The 24,056-nt window shown below is 41.3% G+C and overlaps 2 protein-coding genes across 5 annotated transcripts in view; one reads left to right on the top strand and one right to left on the bottom strand.

The window, feature by feature from the left end:
- The window catches only part of SYCP2 (synaptonemal complex protein 2), a 46,203-nt gene extending 35,325 nt beyond the window's left edge, over positions 1–10,878 (top strand). The window contains exons 35-44 of the mRNA XM_053394401.1: positions 1,194–1,355; positions 2,019–2,109; positions 2,532–2,675; positions 4,403–4,533; positions 5,944–6,038; positions 6,119–6,218; positions 7,377–7,435; positions 7,599–7,677; positions 9,968–10,024; positions 10,131–10,878. Of these exons, the coding sequence (XP_053250376.1) occupies positions 1,194–1,355; positions 2,019–2,109; positions 2,532–2,675; positions 4,403–4,533; positions 5,944–6,038; positions 6,119–6,218; positions 7,377–7,435; positions 7,599–7,677; positions 9,968–10,024; positions 10,131–10,202 (990 nt within the window). The 3' untranslated portion in view covers positions 10,203–10,878. The remainder of the gene's footprint in view (positions 1–1,193; positions 1,356–2,018; positions 2,110–2,531; positions 2,676–4,402; positions 4,534–5,943; positions 6,039–6,118; positions 6,219–7,376; positions 7,436–7,598; positions 7,678–9,967; positions 10,025–10,130) is intronic.
- A 3,963-nt stretch (positions 10,879–14,841) lies between these two features.
- The window catches only part of PHACTR3 (phosphatase and actin regulator 3), a 207,507-nt gene continuing 198,292 nt past the window's right edge, over positions 14,842–24,056 (bottom strand). For all 4 annotated transcript variants that reach the window (XM_053394402.1, XM_053394404.1, XM_053394403.1 and 1 more), the window contains 4 exons: positions 22,033–22,094; positions 19,190–19,330; positions 17,009–17,085; positions 14,842–15,473 (listed from right to left, as the gene is read on the bottom strand). In XM_053394402.1, coding sequence (XP_053250377.1) covers positions 15,458–15,473; positions 17,009–17,085; positions 19,190–19,330; positions 22,033–22,094 — 296 coding nt within the window. In that variant the 3' untranslated portion in view covers positions 14,842–15,457. The remainder of the gene's footprint in view (positions 15,474–17,008; positions 17,086–19,189; positions 19,331–22,032; positions 22,095–24,056) is intronic.

Genomic DNA, 24,056 nt, shown 5'->3' with positions numbered 1-24,056 from the left:
GTAAAATGGCTTTGCTGCTTGAAGTACCAATACAGACATGTAAAGCATCAAGACAGTTGTTACAAGTTGCACAGACTACCCAAGCCCATACTACATGTCCTGTAACCTTATACCCATATTACATGTACTATAACCTTAATAATTACATCCCAGGGAAGGAAGAGTTAAGGAGACATCGTTTCTTGAATTTCACCTTGACCTGCAGTGACATGGTCACAACTGAGTCCAGGGTTCCTGGCATCAAATCATTTGATTTGTCTTGGGGTATTTACAGTTACATTAAGCTTGCAAAGTAAAGTTCCTGTGCTCTCTTAGAAGGCTCTCAACCTGCTTAAGTTAGGATGGGAAGACTGATAAGAACCCGCCTGATACAGTTCCAGAATTAGAAAAAGCTTTCCTTTTGGAATAATTGGGTTGAGCTTCCCACAAGGGGCCTGACCAATTCCAAATAAAATAGCACATTTGGTTGAGGAGCAGGAAGCCAAGGATAAGAAATCTAGCCCAAGGTTGAAGGAGTCTCCTACCAGCATCCATTGGAACAAGGCTGAAGCAGAGCAGAGTAGAGCAGTATTCTGGGCAAAAGGCTGAACAGTTTGGGGATCAGCAAGATATGCATTTATAGGAAAGAAGCTTCCTGTCAGGCTTAAAGACAGTTCTAGACAGAAGCGATATTGAGTGTTAATTATTTCCAAGTATTGAGTCATTACCAGACATATCAATACAACTTTCCCACTGCAGAGTGACAGGAAGGTCTCAAGAGGTCTCTGGACAATTCAAAAACAGCATCAGGTTATTGAGGTGTCTCTCATGATGAAGGGAGGTGGCACTTTCCCAGGAAATGCAAATTTAGATGTAATCTAGTTATTGTTGGAATATACTGACTGGATGAAGGCCCCAGGGCTGAATATGTGTATGCTTGCATAAGATACGACAAAGGTGCTGTACTATCCTTTCTATTCACAGCTGACACTATGAGATAAAGTCCGCTTAAACCAATGTTGCCTTCTGTGTTACTTCGAATAGTACTGCACTCATTGCTCAGAGCCATTCAAAATGTAGTTCCAAGGCATGTGCAAAATTCTGACTGAACCAAACTTCTCTGTTAACAGTTTTCTTAAGGTTGCAACCTTCAGTGATCTTACACACTGGAAAAATCTGCATGTGTATTTACCAAAAACCATTTTCTTTTGTAGCTGAACCTTAGTCCCTCCACTACAAAAAGAAAAGGCACCAGTGTCCAAAAAGCAGATGTAGCAGACAAATATGGAACTAGCATACAAAATTACTCTTTAAACAGGTCATCTGATATAGAACTGAAAGATCTTTCTGAAAACCTTGTGAAAAATGGAAAAGAGGTATGTCATATCCAATGCAATTGTTGCATTTGGTGGGGAAATAGTTCTCTTTTGCTGTTGTTAATGTAGTTGTTCTTGTAGTTACTGTTCTTTTATTCTTGTAGTTATTGTTTTTTGAAAATACATTTCTTCATTGTTTCGGATTGAGCATTTTGTTGTGGAAACAGTCAAAAGGAATAGGCCAATGCAAATTCTGAATACTATACTACATTTCCCCCTGTTTTTATGAAAGCCACAAACTGTTTGCTATTTGCCTTTGAAATTTATAAGCCCAGCAAACATTTATTTCTACATACCATACTTTTTAAAGCTACATTTGGACTGATAATTCAAAACACAATTGCTAGGGAGTAAGCCCTATTGAATACAAGGGGATCTGAGCAGGGCTCCACAGGACACAATCCAGCCAACATTTTTTAGTTCCATTTATTTCATTGAGAGATATTTAAGCATTTTATAGAATTTAAAAGTGCTTAACTGTAGCTGGATTATGCCATATGTTTCTAAAGCACATTAGTGTAACTGTTGAAAATTAATTTTAAAATATTGGAGCAACTGTATTTTTCATTTATGTTGACTGTTAAATATTCACATGTTAGCTTAATCTAAGGTAATCTTACAAATTGGTTTAACATTTGGTTAACATTATGCAACTATTTTTAGGGTTCTGTATCTCCATCTCAATTATCCACACCTAGCAAAAGTGAGGAAGAACTATGGCATGCGGAACCTCTTACTAACACACATAAATCTGGTTTGTAAATTTTGCTTTCTGAAAAAAAAGATAAACAGCAGATCTGTAGTTTGCTATATAGACAATGGAAAGTCTTTAATTTCTTGCTGTCTATTTTACATGGTCTGAGAAAACAAGTAGCTGCATATTGTTTGAAAATTGGGGCTCGCTAAGTTTCTAAGTGGATGATTGCAAATCATTACATTATTCCCGAGGGCACTTTCTTTCTTGTCAGAATACTGCTATATGCCCCCTTTCTCATGGCAAACTAAATATAATGAACTTTTTGAGCTCCAAGGAGCTGCAGAAATAAATTATGTAGCACTTCTGTGTCTTGTGATATGCACACCCTTACATGCTGTTTAGGTATTGAATTGAGCACAACTATATAATGCTGTATTTTATTGCTGTGGTTTATAACATTTGTTTAAATATTGTCTTAGGACCTACAATACATACTAATTTCAAACGATTGTACCAGGAGGATACTGAAAGTGATTCTGATGAAGAAGGAGTTAAAAGAGAGGGAAGAAAAAGAAAGCTGCTCCCTAGAAAGTTATTTAAAGCAGATAATAGCACTTGTAAAGGTCAGCTGGAACTGAAGTTGCTCTTTGAAATGGTGTAAAATGTACACACATCTCAACTTTCCCATCTCAGTCATTTTATCTGTAATATTAAAAGGCATTTAAGTAAAATAATAAAAGTTGGGCTCTGAAGAACCGCTGAACTAGTTATTAGCTCAAGGAGGCTCTGAACATATATTTCTCCCACACACCCAGCTATATGGCTTCTGAAACTGGGCAGAGTTTCTAAAGCAGTTTTATTCAGTTGAAATAGAGGGGGGGGCACTGGAAGTTCTAAGGCCTTGGGTATTCATAAAGTAGTTATGGAATCCCAACTGGAAGTCTCTGTTAATAGGGAAGAAACTTACTGTGAATTAAGTGCCTCCTCCTTATTTGACAGGGAGTGTCAGAAACTATATAGGTGCTTGTAACTCTATCTTGCTCTGACCATCGCTGTTGCAGTGCATGTGTTCTTAATATATATTTTCAAAATACCCTTGTAATTTTGCATTTTTACATCATAGCATCATGTGAGATACATAGATTACACTCACAGCTGTGGTTATCGTAATACATAGTGAATGGTTACAATTCAAAATGAAAACCTAAGAATGGTTTACTGCAAGATTAAAGAATTGTTGCAAAAGTCAGTTTCATCAAACACACACTCCTCTTCTTGCAAGAGGAATACTTTAGAATTAGAAGTCCAAGTCTTTGTCAAATGCTTCTGATATACAGTGCCACCTTATGATGAAAGGCGGAACAACATCTTCTGCAAATACAAATTGATCATTTGAATTTCCCAGCAAATTTTGTTGAAGAGCATAGCAGTATTAGCTTTTCCCCCTCTACTTTGAACTTCTAAACGGGCTCTATTGGATGCCTTTCATATGATTGTTTTTCTGTATGAATATAAGGGGGGAAACTTGCTGCTATGTGTGATGGTAACATACCCATCTATTTCATACATATGTTGGAAAGTCACGATTGGCAATATGTTTCCAAAATGGGGATATGTTAACAAAATTGGCTTAGGGTAACATTGAAGCTAAGCAGGTCTGGGCTTGATCAGGTCTTGGATTGATATGTATGGCAACATGCATTGAGGTCATTAATGTAACATTTCTAACAATGTAACAATCTAACATTTGCACGATCTTTACACTTTATCATATACCGTATATGCGTATACCAATAAATTGCTGTGTGTGAAACAGTGTTTAGGTTGCTGTTAGTTAAGATTTTATTTATTTACTTATTTTGTTAGTCACTTTATTTTGCCCAGGGCAGCCCAAAGAAACTTACAACCAACCACACAAACAAAAATACCCACATAGATACATTATAACCAAAGGAGAAAGCAAATACATTAAGAAAGATCCACATCTGAAAGGCCACAGGTGGTTAAAAGCCAAAGGCCTGGTTATAGAGGAAAGTTTTTGCCTGATGCCTGAAAATATGCAATGAATGCGCCAGGTGAAGCCTCCCTGGGGAGAACAGTCTACAAATGAGGAATCACTGCAGAAAAGGCCCATCTTCATGTTGCCAGCCTCCAGGCCTCTCATGGAGTGGACACACATAGAAGGGCCTCAGATTATGATTGCAGGGTCTAAATCAGTTCATATGGGGAGGGGCAGTCATTGAAGTTATTTGAATAAGCACCATATATCTTAGGAAGTGCATCCATAGTGATAGGAGTATATAATAGATGGCATCTGAATCATGATACATAAATCTTTTTTATTTTTTAGTTTCTGAGAGCATGTCTCCTTTGTCCATCAATGATGCGTCTACATTTGATGGAGAAATCTGGGGTGCTGACAGTTCAAGTGTAGGGATTATGTGTCAGAAGGTTTGCAAGGAGTTTGCCAGGAAAACACAGGCGAGTCTTTTTTATTTATCCCTAATATCACACACCTTTTATTGGTAGAATATTCAGTCTTGTTAAGAAGGTTACATATAGGCTTGTGGGTTGCTTTTGATTACAAATGGTGATATTCCAGATAGCAGCAGAAGTTATCCTGCTCTCCAAGAAGTCCTCTGTAAATATCATTATTGTTGTGTGCCCAGGCACTGTGATCCGCCACCCTGCAGCAGTGTTAAATGACCACTTGTGACAACAATCGTTTTGGTTCAAATCCAGCCACAGCTTTATTGATTACATATGTTAGTGGCTTTGGCTCAGGCTAAATCCTGCCTGTTGGTTGATTCTCCTCAGGGCTAAATCGTTGGTGAGGGAGCCCTATGACATCCATTAAATAGGTACTGCCTTTTGAGGAGTGCAGTGGCCCTTGTCCCCAACTGGGCATCTTGACAGGAGCACCTCCTCCAGGATCCCTTTAATATCCCTTGATGGGGTAGGCAGAAGGCTTACAATATCCCTTTGAACCAATAACTAAGGCTTAACCCAATGCCTTAACCGCCAAAGTTGTGACAATCGCTATGAGGTAGGTGAAACCCCCAGGTCAGCCAATTGAAGGACAAATCCCCCCCAGCCCCGAATACAGCAACTGATCATAATCCATAGCAAGCTCAAAATAGTATTAACCCCCCATGGTGGGTAGGATGCAGTTTAACTGTAGGGAGGGTGAGTGGAAGATCTAACAAGACCATAGTGCCAGGCATGGAGGCTGCACTCTTTAAATACCCTGGGAGCAGCCTTGAGGGAATTCCTATGACAGACTCAGTCAGGCCCGCCCCTCAGAGTGCCCGCCTCTTGGTCTAGCTGCTATTGGCCAATCTACAACTGGATTCAATTCTGCCTTTCCTCTGGCCAGTGGGAGAGCTTCTAACTGCTTCCTGGGGATCTGGCTGAGGTGGCTGGGTGCAGTGGGATGCCGCCATGTCACCCACCAAAGAGGGTAAGCAGAATTGTTACTAAATTTGTTACCTGCCCTTCACCAGCAGGTGACCGAGCAGGTTGCAACAATTTAAAATTCAAACAGTTAATGCAGATTACAATCACAGGAGTAGGATAGGCTCTGAAAAGGCACATCTCAGATGTCAAAGGCCAGGGTAAAGAGAGAAAAGAGAATTCATTGTCTGTGTTCTAGTACAGAATATTCTGGCCTTCCATGTGCTTGTCATTGCTTATGAAATGCTTCCAGGGGATAAATCTGTCACTTTGCTTTCATGCAATCTTTTAAAATGGCAGCTGGTGTATATTTTTTTCAGAGTTCTGGTTTTTAAAGCATCGTTTTGGGAAACCTTTCAGAAGGAATGGTGTGTGGTTCTTATATGGAAGGGGTGGGAATTGACAGGACATAATTTTTGTTTTCTCTTCTGTTTTTAGAGCCGCTCAAAGAGAATGGACAATTTTACAAAGCAGTCATTGAAAACAACTCACCAGCATTTGGATGCAATGAGTAGTGAGTTACATAAGTGCAGGTGTGTATTGAATAATTGCTCAAAAATGAATGTTCTGTTGCATGTATTGTGTATTTTTCTTTTTCTTTGTATTTTTGCAGGACCAAACAGCTGGAACATCTTCATTCCTGTCTCATGAAAGAGCTTGAATGTTTTGAAAAAGATTCACAGGCTTTGAGAAATATGGAGAAAGACTTCTCAGTAGGTGTTTCTACTCACAGAAATATTAAACTACTTGAATTACTTGCTGTGATTTGAATGTAGGGCATTTAAAAGTACTTATGAACATGGAGAAATTTAAAGGGGGTTCCTAGACTGGAGGTATCCCTCCCAGAAGCCTAACAGAAAAAGATGCAGGCTCCAAGTAAGAAGATAGCCCTTTATTGAAATACAAATGAGCATAGGGACAGTCTCAAAGATTAGGAGGCTGCAAAGGACCACAGCCAAAGCAATTTCTCTTGCACACTTCCAGATTATACACATTATTTCCATTCACTGCTTAAAGGATCGCAGCAATCTTAGCATTTGCCACTCAATGTCATCATCCAGAACCAATCAAAATCTTTTAGCTTTCAGATCAACCCTCTTGATGATTTTATGTAATTACATATAATAATTTGTCAGTGTCTTTATTAAGACTTTGACTAATGTTCCCATTCATTAAATGTCTCCCAATATCTGCTTTCATCTGTCTAAAAAACAGTTCGAGATTAATCACAATTGTCATGCCTAGCCGATCCTCTTTTCATTCATAGAATGGTCACCGTACATTCTAATAGTTTATTCTTTTCAGTGCTCGTGAATGAACATTTGCTACCAGCAGGCTATCACTTTATTACAGGCCTTTCCCCAGGTCTTAGGTATAGGTAAAGGTACCCCCTGACCGTTAGGTCCAGTTGCAGATGACTCTGGGGTTGCGTGCTCATCTCGCTCTATAGGCCGAGAGAGCTGCCATTTGTCCACAGACAGCTTCCGGGTCATGTGGCCAGCATGACTAAGCCGCTTCTGGCGAACCAGAGCAGTGCACGGAAATGCCGTTTACCTTCCCGCCGGAGTGGTACCTATTTATTTACTTGCACTTTGACGCGCTTTCGAACTGCTAGGTTGGCAGGAGCTGGGACCGAACAACTGGAGCTCACCCTGTCATGCGTATTCAAACCGCCAACCTTCTGATCAGCAAGCCCTAGGCTCTGTGGTTTAACCCACAGCGCCACCTGCTCCCCACAATTAGCAACATAGTATAGTGTTAAAACAACAGATTTTAATAGTAAGAGCCAAAATAAATTTAAAAAGCAAGGCTTGTTTCACATGTGAAAAAAAGGATTTCTTATACTGATTTTTATTTTATTTTACTTGCAGAACTTTTCAAAGAAGCATTTTGAAACATTTAGTACTTACAAGAAAAATGAGCAACAGAGGTTAGTGTGCTTTCTTATTATTGGAGCACAACAGCGCACTGCATCTTTGTTGTTGCAACTACTTTTAATGTTACACAGGAGTACGAAGTGCTTGTGAGGACAAGTTTTTCCCCTGTGTCAAAGCAAAGATACTTAAATGGTCTTTTGATCTATATTCTCTTAGATTTCAGAATCTTAAAACTTCATTCGAAAAGAACATGTACCATACTGCTGACGTTGAGGAAAGCATTTTTACATCTGAGGTATGTAATTTCTCCTCCTGCTTGACAGAAGGGAAGCAGTTACAGTGTACCGCTTTTAATGCCTGACTATAAACATCCCAAAAGATATACCCAACAAGACTCAATACATATGAAAAATACAAAAGCCCTCTCATGGTGGAGTTCTCCTTCCAGTAGTAATCTTGTGTCTACATTGTTTTTAGAAAGTGGTTCATATGCTGCCTTAAAGGGGGCCTAAATCTATTTTTTAAAAATAGAATTAAGTAAAATAAATCAAGGACCAATTTCAATAGTAGCTAATTGGGTGATGTCGTAAATATGAATTCTAGACCTTTCCTGAGAATTGGTGTACCAGTACAGCAGTCTGAGTTGACTGAATAAATCATGTGTTTTAGGCAGGTAGTAAATGCAACAGGTAGCTGAGGACAGCCTCAGCTCCCTGGTTATGTATATTACCTCCTCCTGCTTGACAGTGGTATCTCGGGTTACATACACTTCAGGTTACAGGCTCCGCTAACCCAGAAATAGTACCTCGGGTTAAGAACTTTGCTTCAGGATGAGAACAGAAATCACGCGGTGGCAGGGGAGGCCCCATTAACTAAAGTGGTGCTTCAGGTTAAGAACAGTTTCAGGTTAAGAACAGACCTCCAGAACGAATTAAGTTCTTAACCCGAGGTACCACTGTATACATGTGTTTGTTTTGTTAAGCCTTCACCTGTGGCTCCTAGAAGCTGTCAGCATGCAACAGTGGCCACACCCCAGGAAATGGTTTTGACTGGCCAGCTAAGCCAATGCATCTCAAACCCTCAATGAGTTAGGGACTTCCCTGCATTTGAAGACAGGCTCTGGTGGATTGAGTGGATGAGATCAACAGTGAGCCAAATAATCAAGAAGGCAGTTTCTGAACATGCTGTAGAGGGAAATGGGCAGACTGGAAATGGTCAAACTGGAAAGGTAGCCCATCTAGGAGAAGGGAAACTCTGATCCTAAACCTCCGCTACCTTGTGGATATACTTATCTGTGAGAAAGACTTCTGGAGTGACCCCCCAAGGAAAAATCCATACAAACTGTCCTGCAGGACATGTTTGAGAAAAGGAATAAAGCCTGCATAAACCTGGAATGGAGTCCCTAAGATGGTTGAATGGTGTCTTGTAAGCCAGCAGCCAAGCTGGTGCCAAATGTATTGCTCTGCTTTCCTTTGGACCACATCAGCGAGGCTGAGAGAGATCTTGTCATCTGGGCAGCCCAGGACCTCCATACACATTGCCTGGGCTTGCTTACCGGGGGGGGGGGTCACTTCAGTGCTATTAACACAGCAAAAACAACACAGGAGGCAGTTGTTACAAGTTACCATTCTCTGCAGCCACAACTTTGCCCCCAGAAGTGCACTTCATTGTCTTTCAAGACAGTTGCCAAGAATGTGTTGTGTTGAATTTTGCTAGTACCTGTTAAAAACATAATGTCTGGAACACCCCTATAACACCTACTCTGCTATTATGACATGAAACCTTCCCCAGGCTCCTGTTTCTCATATTTCCAGAGATAGTGCAGTTGAGCAGGAGCACTGACATCTGCCTCCCCCTGTTGTTTAGAAGGGTGCAACTGGTACGTGGCTCATTAAGTAATTAAAGGCATTTGTGAGACCAGCATATACATCCACAAAAGTAGCTCCCTGTGTGACTTGTGGCTTTGGCTTTGCTTCCTTTCAATGAATCTCTGCTGGCAGCAAATAATTCTGCCCCAGTTCTACCATGTGTTTGGAGTTCTGAATCATTCTGAAAAAGAGTTGCAGCAGAGGCTATGACCCACCTCCGTGTTGGGTCTGCATGATTCACTTGCTTGCTACCAGTCAGCAGACAAGCTAACTTAGCCTTGCAGACACCCACAGCAGTGAAACATGGTAGGTAATTTTCTTATAGAAACCTTTGCTAGCAGTGATGCTTGCTTCCTAGTTCAATTCTGATGTTTGATATTAGGCGTGGGGAACCTCTGGCACTCCAGGTGTTGCTGAGTCCCAGAAAGCATCTGGGGGACCAAAGGTTCTCCACTCATCGTTTAACTGATGTGCATGGAGGCAAAGGAGAAAGGCAAAGGAGAATGAGAGAACCTATTTTGAAACTGCAAGAAGACGGCTTGGGACTTCTGATGCCTTAGTTGCCTGGCAAGTGGCAATCTTCCAGCTGTGCTGTCTCAGCACAGAAGCTCTAAGAATTTCAGAAAAACTATAGAGTCATTTGGTTTGACTTTGCTTTCTGCAGCTTTAGTCAAAATGAAAAAGTGAAAATACTCCAAATTTTTGGTTTTATTTTAGATGCAGCTAATGAAAGATGACATGAAGGGGCTCCAAGAAAAATTCCTTAAGGAAATGGTAAAAATAAAATTATATCTTCATTGTACATTACTTTAAAACAAAGTTCTTTTGTTAAATTATTTTAAAAGAAATAAAACCTAACGTAATGACATTTTTTTCACAGCATGAAGAAGAATTGCTTAATGTTCGCAAAGGACTACAGTCGCTCTTTATGGTAGAAGATAAAAACTTCTAACATGGTTTATGATGTAAATGCAACAAGTTAAAAGAGACAACATGTTTGTATTGCATTTTGGTAATGTGAGTGACCCATCATTTCTGTAATGGGGTTTCTACTTGTTGATTGGATGTAATTATAGGCAGCAAACAATTTACATGAAAATTATATTTATCATTATTGTAATTTATGTAGATAAAGTATTTTTATGTTAAGTGATGTTTTGCTTTTAAAAGAAATTGTGTTCTAAAAGGAATTCCAATAATCGAGGGATTTTTCTAAAATACAATGCCCAGTTTAAGTTAGTCATGAGTTAATTTAGCTGGAATGGGGCCAATTCTTTAAAATTAGCTGTGATTAAATCCTGCTTAACCAAGAATTAACTGTACTTTTTAAAAAACTTCCCATATGATGAACAAAGAAATTAGGTCTTTGGATAAGTTAATATTGCTATTGAAAATAGGAGAGATCATATGTATGCATTGCAAAATGCAGTCTGTAATTAGAAATTCTCTAGCAGTTAAAGAGAAATTAGATGGTGTTCATGCAAGTTTAATCCAAGTTATCTTAGCTTCCAGCTGGAATTTCTTATAACCCAAACATTTCTAAATGTGCTCATTAACTGTTTTGGGAATGTATATTTAAAATTACAAAAATGTACATTTTAGAAAATTAAAATAGATTCTGCAAAATATCAGTAGAAGCAAACCATTACCCTTTTTCCACCACCTTGAGCCAGTGATAAAAAGGAATCCACATACATCTCATTTACTGCAGTCCTATAGAATAAAGGTTCCCAGTTGGTGCTCCGTGGAAGCAGCATTCACATAGCAAAAACTACCATTGATATATCAAAATTCCCAAAAATAGGGGGTCCGTGGCTTGGCTTTTGAAAAACAGATAGTCAACATATGTAGCTACTTGGGAGCCACTGCTATAGAATATAAATATTCCATATACTGAATTTTACAGAATCGGAATTTGCTATTGCAGATTCTAACCGTATCTTCTCCCATGTTTATTTACAGTTATTTATTTTTTAAAATTCTACTGCTTAATATTGTCAAAATATCTTAAGTGGTTTGCATGAAAACAGTATTTCCTAAAAATGAACAGCTGAGCAGTGCATGAAACCCCCCCCCCCCCGCATTAAGAGTTGGACTCCAAGAAACCTTGGGTAAACATACAAGATTTTAAGAGGCATTTAAAGGTCATTTGGGTCTCTACCTTACAAATTCCTAAAGGGAGGGCATTTCAAAGGTGTGGTATCACACAGAAGGCTTGCTTCCACAGTGTTAACACATGACACTCTGCTGGTCATAGAACAGCCAGCATTAAATATTAAAGATCTTTCTCTGTACTGGCAAAGGCAGTCTCCTAGTTATCCTTCTCCCTCCCAGATTGTATTGTGAATGTGCACCGCAAAATCTTGAACTTTGCTTGGTAGCTAATAGGCATCCACTTTGTATCTTCAGTGCTGGTGTGATATGTGTAAAGCCAGGTGTACCAATAAGCACCCTAGCAGCTATGCTTTGCACTACGTTCAGCTTCCAAACAATAGCCCGTACACAGCACATTACATTGTGAGGTTAGCAATATATGGACTCCCGCGGCAGGGCTATCACTGTCTAGGAACAGTTGGTGGTGGCGCACTAAATGAAAATGGTAATGGGTACTCCAAGCTGTTGAGGTCACCTGGACAGTGATAGATCTGTGCACCTGCTCCCAGGTACCTGGTAACTGCCCATCCATATGTTCTCTATCTTGTCTCCGTCTTCATTTATAGTTTTTTAGCTCTCAGGACTGCACCCAGGAACTGATTTAGGACTGCTCCTGATTCAGATTTTGCAGAGACGTCCAGCTGGGTGTTGTCAGCATACTGGGGTCACCTTGCACCCAGTCGTCTTCTTACCATCCCCAGTGGTTTATATACATGTTATATGCATTGGGGGGAAAGTATGTATTGTAATTCCCTCCATATCAAAGTGGGGTCAAGGGCTGAGATACAGTCACTCAATATTACTCTCTTGAACCAAACCCTTGGCAAATTCTCTCTCTATATATAAAAAAAACCACGTTGAGATATTCTGTAGAATCAACAGGGTCCAATCCCCCTTGTTCCTCTCCAAGAATGCCATTCATTAGAGTGACCAAGCTCCAAACTGGACCTGAACCTAGACAGCAATGGGTGAAGGCAATCAATTTTATCCAAAAGCATCTGCAGCTGAACCACAACCCCACTATCCCCTTGCCCAGAAAAGTTGCATTTGTGACTGGGCAGTAGTTGGCATCAACCTCTGGCTTTGGCATTTTTCAGGAGCAGCCAAACCAACACCTTCAAGGCAGTGGTGACCACTTGAAATGCAACAAAAACTTACCTACACCCTGGATACACCCAACCAACCCTCCGTGGCTGACATGAATGAGCATGCAGTAGGTTGAGAGAGCATGTAGCACGGTGCCCGGCACAGGTGCAAACGTCTTGTCCTCATCCTCCGAAATCAAAACAAACTGACCCTACAAACTGACAAAATTGGGCATCTTAACAGCTACTGTGTCAACAGCAGCTCTTGAGTTTAGGTGGAGGTGGGTGATTTTGTCCTCAAGATGGAGGCTATTTTAGTTCTGATGCATTAACTGTAATAGCAAACAGCCAACATAAAGTATTGCTTTTCTTTCAAATAGTGAATGATAGCTTTCGTTTATTCAGATGTAAATGTAAAAGTATTAATCTTTTCCAAGGCTGATGATAAACCAGCTAAGAATTCTTTAATCAGCTAACAGTCCACTTCTCTAACTTGTGAGATAGATCTTTATGTGATTTTCTTTTTCTGTTCATTGGAAAATCCTGTCCTCTTATATGCAGTTGCTTCTTATCCTCACTAGGTGGTCCTCGTGAGATTTCATTCTTACCAACCTAATTGATTTACTGGAGAGTACGTATTTGAACTGACAAGATGTACAAGTGAATTTGCTATGTTTTGAAAACACACTTTCTCTCACCTATGTGAATTATAATAATATACATTGTACACTTCCTTCACTTCTTGAGCAATCCGCATTTGGAAATGTACTTGGGTTCATAAGAGTATGAGGGGCGAAACCTACGTCTAACTTACGAAGCTGTTTGTGCCTGTTTGAGATGGCGAGAGACAAAATGCAGACCCTCTTCTTCCCACTCAAAAGCTGCCTGGTGTAAGCTGGCATGGTGTAAGCTGACAGCATCAACTATCAGGCCATGCACGCCGTTGTGTTTGCATGAGAATGTGAGTGACTTGGCTTAAGTTATTAAACTTTACATTTTTGCAAAATCTCGAAACACGTTACTAGACCTAGGAAAGGGCAGTGACAGAGAAAAGCATCCACTGCTGCAGTGAGATTTGTGGCATCTTCTGGTCCCAATTTTGAGGGTGTGCAGGGGAGAGGAAGTTCTGTTGTGCAAGTGTGGCTACAGCATACGGCCCAGTAGTTCCCTGTGTGCATGATACTGTGCTCAATCTTTAAATGTTCAGGGGTTTTTTTTGAGGAGACTGTTGTTTTTACACTTTGTAACAAGCCATGAATTGGGAAGATCCATCATTAATACATCAAAAGGATTTTGTCGGCTGTGATTTCAATACATAGTATCCTGTAGGGATTTTTATTATTATTCATTTATTTTTGCACTGCAGTGCTCCCAATTAAAATAAATTGTGTGGAAGGAAAACAGAACTGTTCAGCAGGCACTTAAATGCACCATAAAACCCGTTGTTTTTAAAAGGAATGATTGGCCATCAATCACATTATTAGGGAAGGGAATTACTCGTGCACATAAAGACCAACATAGTTATTTAGTTGAACACATGTCCTTGAGGGTGAGTAGCAGAGAGTCAAATAGAATTATTCCAGTCGATTAATTCAGTAAATGGTATGATTTTACAATATGTTGTATCAAATTTCCCCCCTATGGCTTATTTTTCATGCCTTAACTCAGGCCAACAGGTAATGTATTGCGGCTGATCAGCTGTTTTTGTGGTCTTAAGCACACAGAAAAATTAGGAAGTTCAATTAGTTTCCGGCTGGGTTGTTGTATGTGACTGGATGAATCTGCTCTGAGGCTTCATTGGTCAGCGCAGAAGGACTTGGAATGTGGCATGGCAATTGCTGCACCACTGCCACATCCACAAAAGCATATAGAAGTGGGATGCATGTCCGTGATTCCCGACTGCTTTGTGCAACAGAGCTCAATTCCATAAGTGAGTTCAACTCAGTTTACACTGCTTTGTATTCCATGATTGAAAGTGAGATACAAAAGTACTAAAGGAATGATATTTTTCCCCAGTAGCTACAAATTGCACCAGTGCCATCCCCTGTTGGGGCACTTCTTTATGTAGCCTGAGATCCTCTTCCAGGAAGTCTTCATTTTAGAGAAATCTACTTAGAATTGTAGAGTTGGAAGGGACTACAGGGATCATCTAACCTGCTGCATTTCAAGAATCTATTGCCCCAAAGCGGGGCTCAAACCCACGACCCCGAATTAAGAGTCATGCTTTACTGACTGGGCTATCCCAACAGTAATCATAGAATCTGTGAAAGATGGGAAGAAAATGAGATAAGATCTTTTCTTCTAAGTTCCCCTCTCCCCTGCTAAATACCACCAAACATGGAAAACTGTGGATCTGTTTTCTGCAGTAAGTAATCATTTAATTAAAGAAAATAAGAATAACAGGAGCCCCCCCCCAAAAAAAACGCCGCAGCTGTGTTTTGTTAGACATATATAAAAAAAGGAAATAAACCATAATATAGTAAATCAATTTGTATAACATGAAATTAAGTGTTTTATACAAACTAATCGTGATAAGTTCCAGATGTCTTGTCACCATGATAATACTGAATGACGATGTGCACCATGTCCTTTATGTCAGAGGCCTTGGAATGGTAAAAAAGCCTGTACATGCACAACATCTCCTTTCCCAAGATATGCTGCAATACAGTTTAATAACAAGTAACAAAGGAGAGCAATGGGTTCCTTTTTGATAAGCTCGACTTCAGTCATTTCCAGCTAATCCTCGCACCCAGCAGGTGTTGTTGTAGCTCCGAGGCGAAGTCCATCCTCTGCTAGCTGCTCCCTTTTAAGTGTGTGCTGCAGAGACCGAATCTGCAGAGTCCCTTCTTGAACGCGAAACATCAGCTTGTCATAGACTGAACCTCAAGGAAAGACCTTCATCCTTTCCCTGATGCATGTTCAGTAGTGGTATCAAAAAAGTAGACAAATTCTTCTCAGAAGAAAACCTCTATGGCCTGTGGAATCTGCAGGTCGAAAAGAAGGCGGAGGGGACATTGGTGGCAATGGCAGTTCTTCAAAATTATATCATAATAAAGAGTAATTTGTCAATATGCCATCATTTAGGGGTGTGAATTGACAGACATTTTGGTTTCCCATGAAATCGTTGACCAGTTTGGCCTCTTAAGTTTGCTTAAGAGGTGAAACCCCCAAATTCACTTTGAAGTTTGTTGTAGGACACACACCCTTGTCAAGAGATGTCACTTTCAGCCTGAGACATTTCACTAGTTATTTGCTTCTCTCAGTATCTTGGAGGAACCTCCAAAGTCACTTTGAATTTCACCTGAGGCAGAATTTTGGTAGCAACCCTAAAAATAGTTCCCCTCCCCCCCAAACGATTTAACACTATTAGAATCAATAAAATGTGGCTAATATGAAATATTCAGGATCGTGCTGTCCTCAGAATTCTTTTGATTGGTTTATTATGAGCAAACTGGCCAAACAGGCAATATTGCAAACATGGGTTGCAATATGAAAACATCCATTTATGCCCTTTTAAAGGAATTGCACATAATGCTGGAAGTCTTTGCAGTTTTCATTGCTACAGTTTCTCACACTTAGGTACTTGACCAGAATTCCATACTAGATCAAAAAGTTGGCCAAGCAAGGGAATCGGCTCCAGATTCACAGGAGATAAGTGGCTAAATCAGTACTTTCATGTAAATCATAACAAGTTACTACTTTGGAAAAGCTGGCCAGTGTTCACCCAAATTAGGATTGAGATTTATGTGCTCTAAAAGCTTTTCAAACCAACCCATACCCTAAATGGAAGATGACATGGAGCTGGAAATTGGACAAATTTTTGGTTTGGGTTTTTTTTTTGCTAGCTTTATGCACAGTACCAATTTTGTATCATCTGACCACTTTTGAAAGGAAGGAAGGCAACCTGTTAGGGAAGATACTGTAGAGATCACTATGTTTTTTTTTATTTCAGGAAGGTTCTAAGACCTGTTGCTTCCATGATGGATGGGAGTGACAGATGTCACTTGTGAATTGTGGATAGAGAGACACGTGTCCACAGATGGGAGTATTGCCCTGATCTTTACTTACTCATTTTTGAGAAGAAGGGGGAGTTTAAATTATCATAGGTTTTCTGTTTGCTTTCTTTTTTGAAGGGGAGGCTAATTAAGTTATACCTGAAGTCTGAACTTGGTTGAAAGGTCTTTGCCACCTAACATTATTTCTTGTTGGCAGAGGTTTTTAGTTAATATTCTAGAATAGGTTATCATTTTTATTTATTTTTTGCTGCTGTTTCAATTCTGTGCTCCTAAGCCAAAGAATCTGAGTGCCCTGATCCACAAAGTTTGCTACAAGGCAGCTTCCATGTGCATATAGTCCCAATTTGATGAGGAAGCAATATTTTTTTTTTTTAAGTGCTGTATGCATGTGTCCGTTCCACTCCCTACCCCCCACTCCAATCTGGCTACTGGAGCTGTAACCACAGAACTTGAATGGCAAATTGGTTAAAGTACTGATCAGCTGTTTGCAATAAGTAACCCACCTTGTCAAATGCTTGCTTGATGCATGCACCTCCATTTCGTTACTTTTGTACTCGTTTAGCTCTTTTCGAATGGCTGCCTAGAAAGTTCAAAGGAAAACCAAGTTAATTAATCCAATCAAGAATCCAACAGAGACTACAATCTGCTCCTCAATATAAAATCATAACAGTTGGGAGGACAAAAGGAAATCTGGTTTAACTCTTGCACAGAACAATCCACTAGCTTTTGAGCTCCCAGTGAAATGGTCATCCGACTGCTTTGCCATGTCTTTACCTCAAATTGTGAGGGCCTGGTCAAATTCATAGCTGTGTGTGTGTGTGTGTGTGTGTGTGTGTACACATGTATTTGATTGATAAATTTCTACCAAGTGATGCTTATTAATCTGGGAACACAGAAACATAGAAAGCTGCCTAATTCTGAATCAGATCAGGGGATCTGGCAGCAGATTTCCAGGATTTCAATCAAGAACATTTCCTAGTTTTATTTGACAACCCCAGGGATTGAACCTTGGGCCTTTGTTAGAGCCCTAGCTGGCGGGGGGAGGAGGTAGCTGGTTCCCCCCCCGCCCCGGGTGAAGCCTCCAGAGGAGCGCCATTGAAGCTCCCAGCCTGTGTTGGTGGGTGTACACAAATGTAGGTGTTTTTTGCCAAATGGGGCTTTGACCCTGGTGAAATAAAGCCTGATTTCGCCCTTGCCTTTGTGTGGAAGGCACATGCTCCACTGCTGAGCTTCAGTGAACTAGTTCCTTCCTATAGAAACCTTGCCCTATGTGAGGAAGCCTCTTCCATATCACTCAACTCTTAACAAAATTCACCAGTGACTGCATGCAGGATTTCAACCAGATGTTGCAGCCTTCCATTCTGAAAGAGCCACATGCGAGCACACAGTGGTGACCTAGTTGGTAATCCCTACCCCCGATCAGGACAATGATTCTTCCCTTCTGCTTTAAGCAGATGCAACTTAAGGTCCCTAAGCTACCTATTAACAAGCCTTGTTAAAAATGCAAAACAGAAATAATTCATGACATCTGCATGTAGGGAGAAAACAGTTTCGCTGTGTAAAAAAAGAACATTAATTGTGCCAGCTTGCTGTGCAAAACTAAAAAAATAATAATAATAAACAGATGGTCCTTCATGTGCCTCATTGTATGTGCAATTACATTCTCAAGCAATTCACTAGGCATGTTACCTGCTTTGCTACTGATTCACATTGTTGTATGTGTGGATGGAAACGAATCCCTTGATTTCAAAGATTTGTATGACACTTCTAAAAACTCAAAGGGCTTTGCAATGTCATTGAAACGAATCTTAAAACATAATAGGGGTGTGCAACTAGAAAAAATCATGGTGAAGTACATTCTAGTACCTTAATTTGGATTTCACCAGTTCAAGAAAGAACAACAGCAAATAAATAATGCCCCTGCAATAAATAAATAAATGCCCTTGCATTTCTACACTGACATGACTGAGTCACCCTGCTATGCTGGCTCTATGTTGGACTGACTTATACCACGATAGGATGTATCTGAAGAAGTGTGCATGCACACGAAAGCTCATACCAAGAACTAACTTAGTTGGTCTTTAAGGTGCTACTGGAAGGAAAAAATTTTTTTGTTTTCACGATAGGAGGTTATGGAGCATCCTAAACTCTTATATACCAGCATGGAAGATTGTAAGCTAATCTTTACAGTAGATGTCCCAATCCTGCCAGGGACCATAGTAGACTATATTCCTACCTGGATGAAGAATTATATGCACAAATGGGTGCTGTGCCCTTTATCCTCAATGTGATCCACATATCGCTAGACATGTTAATTTGCAATGTTTTCAAATGTTAGTTTAAAAACAGCAAACAGGGTCACATAATTAAAAGAGGTTTGTGGCACCTTAAAGATCAGCGCATTGATTATAAACTTGTTTATAGTTGTTAAGGAACCACAAGACAGTTTGTTGTTTTTGATGCAAGAAACTAACGTGGAAATTAACCGCTGGAAATTAGTGCAATGTGCAGTCTGTCCTTAAGTTATGTCTTAAATCTGGACACAATACTTATATGCTGTTATATGACTCATCTAATGTAGAGAATCATGCTGTATCAGTGGTATATCAAACAAACAAACAAACAAACAAACAAACACAGATGCAAATAGATGCACATCACAACAATTGCAAATGGGGTTGTACCTTATCAGCTGCTGAGAGCCTTGTCCATGGCTTGTCTGCTCGTCTGTCATAATCCTGTGCTTTTGCCACTTCCACATAATCACTGAATCGAATTAGGATTTTTCTGTCTCTTAATTCGTCAACTGTCGGTCTTTGATTAAGCTTTGAAAGGGAGGGAAAAGTCACCATATAAATATGACATGCTAATAAGACCGATTTTTCATAGATTTCTTGCTCATTCTCATAATATGCATTTAGGAACACAAGGGAAACTTGGTGTTTGTATTTGAAATCCAGGAAGTCAATCTTCACAAAACAGAGATCGGGAACCTCAGGTCATTTACACAGGTGCAAATACTCAACTGTCATTGCTACTCTACATTTACATTGTTGCAGCAGTGAAATATCTCTCCGCTGTAGTGCTATATTTATTTACTGCTTGGGAAATTTCCCTGTTCACACATTACATCAAGGAAACCCTTTCGCCAGCCTGCAACTTCAATGAGTAGTATGAAAGGGATCTACTTGTATGCAGGTGTACATGAGTAGGATTCCACCAGGATCCCTGATTGGCCAGGGTTCCTGCTGACATGGAGGAGCTCATTGAATGTAGGTCCCCTTCATCCTATCACCAAGTATGCATCAGTTGGGAGGGGCGTGGCCTGCAGCAAGGCAAGGGACTCTCATAGGCTTCTGCTTAGCCACTGTCTGACCCAGCAGCTCTCTCCTTGTGCACTAATGTTCAAACGCAATCCCACAAGCGGGAGGTTTGAATTTTCAGGCTACATGCACACCATACATTTAAAGCACATGGCTCCCAGCAAATAATCCTGGGAATTGTAGCTTACTTGCTCACAGAGCTACAATTCCCAGCACCCTTAACAAACTACAAGGAGGAATTCAGCATCACGCTAACACAAAGACTCTGTCAGCACAAACCTTTCACCTTGCCCAATGAAGAGGTCTCCCTTCTCCTCCCCCTACACAAGGTTGGTCAGAGGGGTTCTCCTGACACCTCAAAGCCATGGGAGGGGGTTGGAATGGGGGAAGAGCCCCACTGCGTTAGCAGAAGTCCCTGTTTGGGCTTCTGCTAGTGAAACCGATTAATTGAATCTGGCTCCCAGTTCCCAGGGTTCTTTGGGAGAAGTCATGTGTACACAGTGTGTTACACAGTCTCATTTACAGGCTCCAGAGTAAACCAGCATTGACTTTCATTTTTGGTCCACATGTCTTATGAATGAATCTTGGCATTACTTTCTGAGAAAGGTTTCTAGGACCTCGTATCATTCATTTTTAATACCAGGCTATATTTAGTGCTATCTGCAAAGGATTTGTACATGTACTCCCTCAGGGAATGAATGAACAAAACTCTTTCTGGGAATTATCCTTATGCTGGTAATTCTGGTTGCTGGCACAAAGGGGTTTTAAATATCCCGTTACCAGACACCTACAACTCGACATAAAGCTGAACTAGCAATACATATGTTTATAAAGCACAAGCTAAATTTTGCAGACTCTTTCCTGAGCTCTACAGCGGTTTGTCTGCACTCCCAGCACAAGGATTCAACGCTTTGTAAAGAAGTTTAGCTATCTTCCTCTCTTGTCTTGTTCTGCTGGCAACCAAAGACATTTCCCTGTAAACATTTCTCTCTGTTCTTTAATTTATTGATTGTTACTTTGGGCTGTTTGTCATCTTGATGCTGCTTTTAGTCTGGCAATTGTGTTCTAATAATGGATTGTTGTCCTTTTGGCATGCTGGCTTCTTGGTGCAACTCCATTTTTAGAGCGGAAAAGCAGGGTATAAATGCAGCTAGCTACCCTTGGTTATGTACACGGAGAGGTCAGCAAGATATAAGCACAAAAGGCTTTGCACTGAGGAACATCATACAGGAATGTACACCTGCTACCATGAAGGGAGCCAGTTTATGTGGGTTTCTCGCCACAAGGTGTGTGTCTGTGTCTGCATATGCATGTAAATAAAACTGCTTTGGTAGCAAAAAGTGAAGTGTGAAAGCAAATGGTCACCAATTAGCTGAGTGCAGAATTTGCTTTCTTCAACTTGATGACTTTGCTTATCATACACATGATTTGCCAAGGGCTGCTCCCATGTAATCTCCATTATGACAGAGGAGGGGGCACTGCAAGGGCCAGCACCTGTTGGATTGCAACCACGTGCAAGAGCAAATCCTTGCCTGCAGCTCACCTGAGGTCTGTGGTAGATCCCCAGCTGCAAGACAATGCTTTGTTATCACCCCACAAATGGGGTTCATGTGGTTTCAAGAACCTGTGGGACACTGAAGCTATGGCCCACCTGTAGACCAGCCAACCAAGGTATCATTCCTTCTGACGCCTGCCTAACCTGTTTAAAAGTACACACAAGTCACGGGGCATCATCCAGCCAAAGTTAGAGGTGACCCAACCCAACTGAGGGCTTATCCACTCTTCCTCTTGCCCTGTTGATTCCCCCTGGCGAAAACCACTCTTTAGCGCTCAATTGGCGCAAATGACAGTTCCAGATTTCTTCTTATTGATTTTTTCCCCCTGGGAGAGGACTGGGAAAACCTCCCAGAGTTATGCTTTCTAGGCATGGGACAGGTGCAAGTGTGGACAAGCCCTGGAATGAGGGTTGGTCATGACCTACCTGTCCTGTGATTACGATTCCATCAGAAGCTACCTGGGGGTTAGGACTCTATTTGCAGGTGTGCCCTCACCTTATGCAGGCTTCAGTTGCTCAGACAACAGCCTGGGTCCCTGTTGCCATTTGTTATTCTCACGCTTGGCTACAGTAGGACCTTGTTACCAGCCACGTGCGAAACATAGGACCAAGACAGGGAATATTCGAGGGAAGGGGGGGGACACCTTACCTTTCTCGTCAGCCTCTGCTTGATCTCTCTCCTTTCTTCCTGTTCCGTTTGGTCATTCCTTTCTGCAGGGAAGATGAAGAGAGAGATGACTTTCCTCATCAAGACCAGCTGCGCTGCTGCTCTTCCTCCGTCCCTCTCTTTGCCCCCTCTCTCTCTCTCAGCTCACCACACAGTCCACCTTGCCTGATGCCCTGCCAAAAGCATCACACTCCTTCGCGGCAGGGTTACACAGATGCCAGTGCCAAGCCCTTCCCCTGGCAGCCACTGAAAGCGGGCTTCGGCAAACATGAAGCAACCAATCCCGTCCCCCGGTTAGCACAACGAGGAGTGTTTTCGGAGGGGGAAATCGATGGACTTTTTAGAAGTCTAAATGATCGCTTTGCAATGCCACATCTCTGTCTGAGTCATCCGTGCTGCCCTTATGAGCTGGAACATTGTATAGCAGCCCTGCTTCAGGGAACACACGTTCCTTGTACTCTAAACTCTGCCAGGCTCCCGTAATTTTGTTGATTAATTTATAACAATAGCCAGCAATCAACTCCCACGCATTCCTTTGCCTTCTAATATTCTGCTTGTGCCAATCTTATTATAGATCCTTTAATATTCCACGCGGAGGGAGGGGCAGCCGGCTGGCTGGCTGGCTGGCTGGCTAGCCTGATCTCTTTTCTTAAATTATTATTTTATTTTCCCAGAGTGATGCTCTCTTCTACCCCTCCGCCTGTTTCGCTCGTGCACACCGTAAACGATTAGTATTCAAGCTGTGATAACTCCTACACGCTGGTGCTAAAAATAGGAACGGCTGCTGTAGCATTGTGTGGAATATATCCTCAGCCTTGGGATATGACTTAATGGATCTCTCTCTCTCTCTCTCTCCATCCTCCGATTCTATTTCAAGGGCTGTCTGTTGCTAAATTAAGACGTGCGCCCATGACCTGTAAGGAACAGGGAACCTACGGGAAAGGTCTCTGTTTTTTCCCCCAGAAAAGGGGGAGAAAAGAAGAAGGTAAAGGGAGATTATTGAATTGTGGGGAATCCTGATTTGCACATGATAACCTCAACCTGCTGGGGAAGGGGGCATTCTCCGCATTAAATCAGAGGAATGATTTTGCATCCTTCAATAAGCATTGAAGATGCTGCTTGCTGGGAGGGGGGGCACACAGCGTGAGGAAGGTATTTTTAGACTCCGGTTCTTTATTTATGCCATTGACTGAACACTTTGAAAAGAAGCAACCACATGGAGCTATTTATGGAAGGATAGTAGCTGCAAGCACACACGTTGTAACCAGAGAGTCAGAAATCTTTGCAGTCACAAGAAAAAGCAGCTTAAAGGGTTGTTGATTTCTGCTTAGGTGGCTGCAGTGGTAGGTTTGTGTGTAACACAATACGGGCGGGAGGGGAGGGGGGCAATGTTACAAAATGATTGCAATATACCTTTAGGGCATCGTTAGCACACCCATTCCTAATACAATTAATTTAGCCAGATCTGTTGTTACCTGTCAAAAATATATATAAATCGGAAAATGCACAAAAAGCTTTCCAAGAGAAAGAATCTGTGCTCCATTTTGGATGTGGGAAGTGATAGGGCTGGAGAGGGTTAGGAATTCACACCCCTGCCTGCTAATCCTGTGTGCCTAGAGGGTGACTGGTTGCCCCGAGGGAAATACACTCTGCACATGCTCAAAGGCACACGCCTTTTCAATGTCCAAGCAAGTGGAAAAAAGCCCTGGGAGGCACCCCTGGCTCAAGTTAAGCACTGGAAAGGATGCAAAGTGACATACTGTTTCAGATGAGGGGTTGGCCCTGTCTTTCACATCCGCTTTACTGGGGTCTCCACGGGGTACAAAGTCGCATACGGCTTTGGTGGCATCTGATTGATAAAATCAAGTGTCTTGGCCAGATCAAGCAGATTCCCACCCAAGGAAGCGTGGCAACAGTGTGGGAACATGCAGATTTTCGTCTCAGACATTGGTTGAGTGGCAATGGATCCAGCCACAGAGAAGCAGAAATGCCAGCAGAGAATGATA

The sequence above is a fragment of the Podarcis raffonei genome, chromosome 6 (assembly GCF_027172205.1).
Source record: "Podarcis raffonei isolate rPodRaf1 chromosome 6, rPodRaf1.pri, whole genome shotgun sequence".
Taxonomy (NCBI): Eukaryota; Metazoa; Chordata; class Lepidosauria; order Squamata; family Lacertidae; genus Podarcis; species Podarcis raffonei.
Note: the sequence above shows the minus strand (reverse complement) of the source record. Positions and strands in the feature narration are given on the sequence as shown.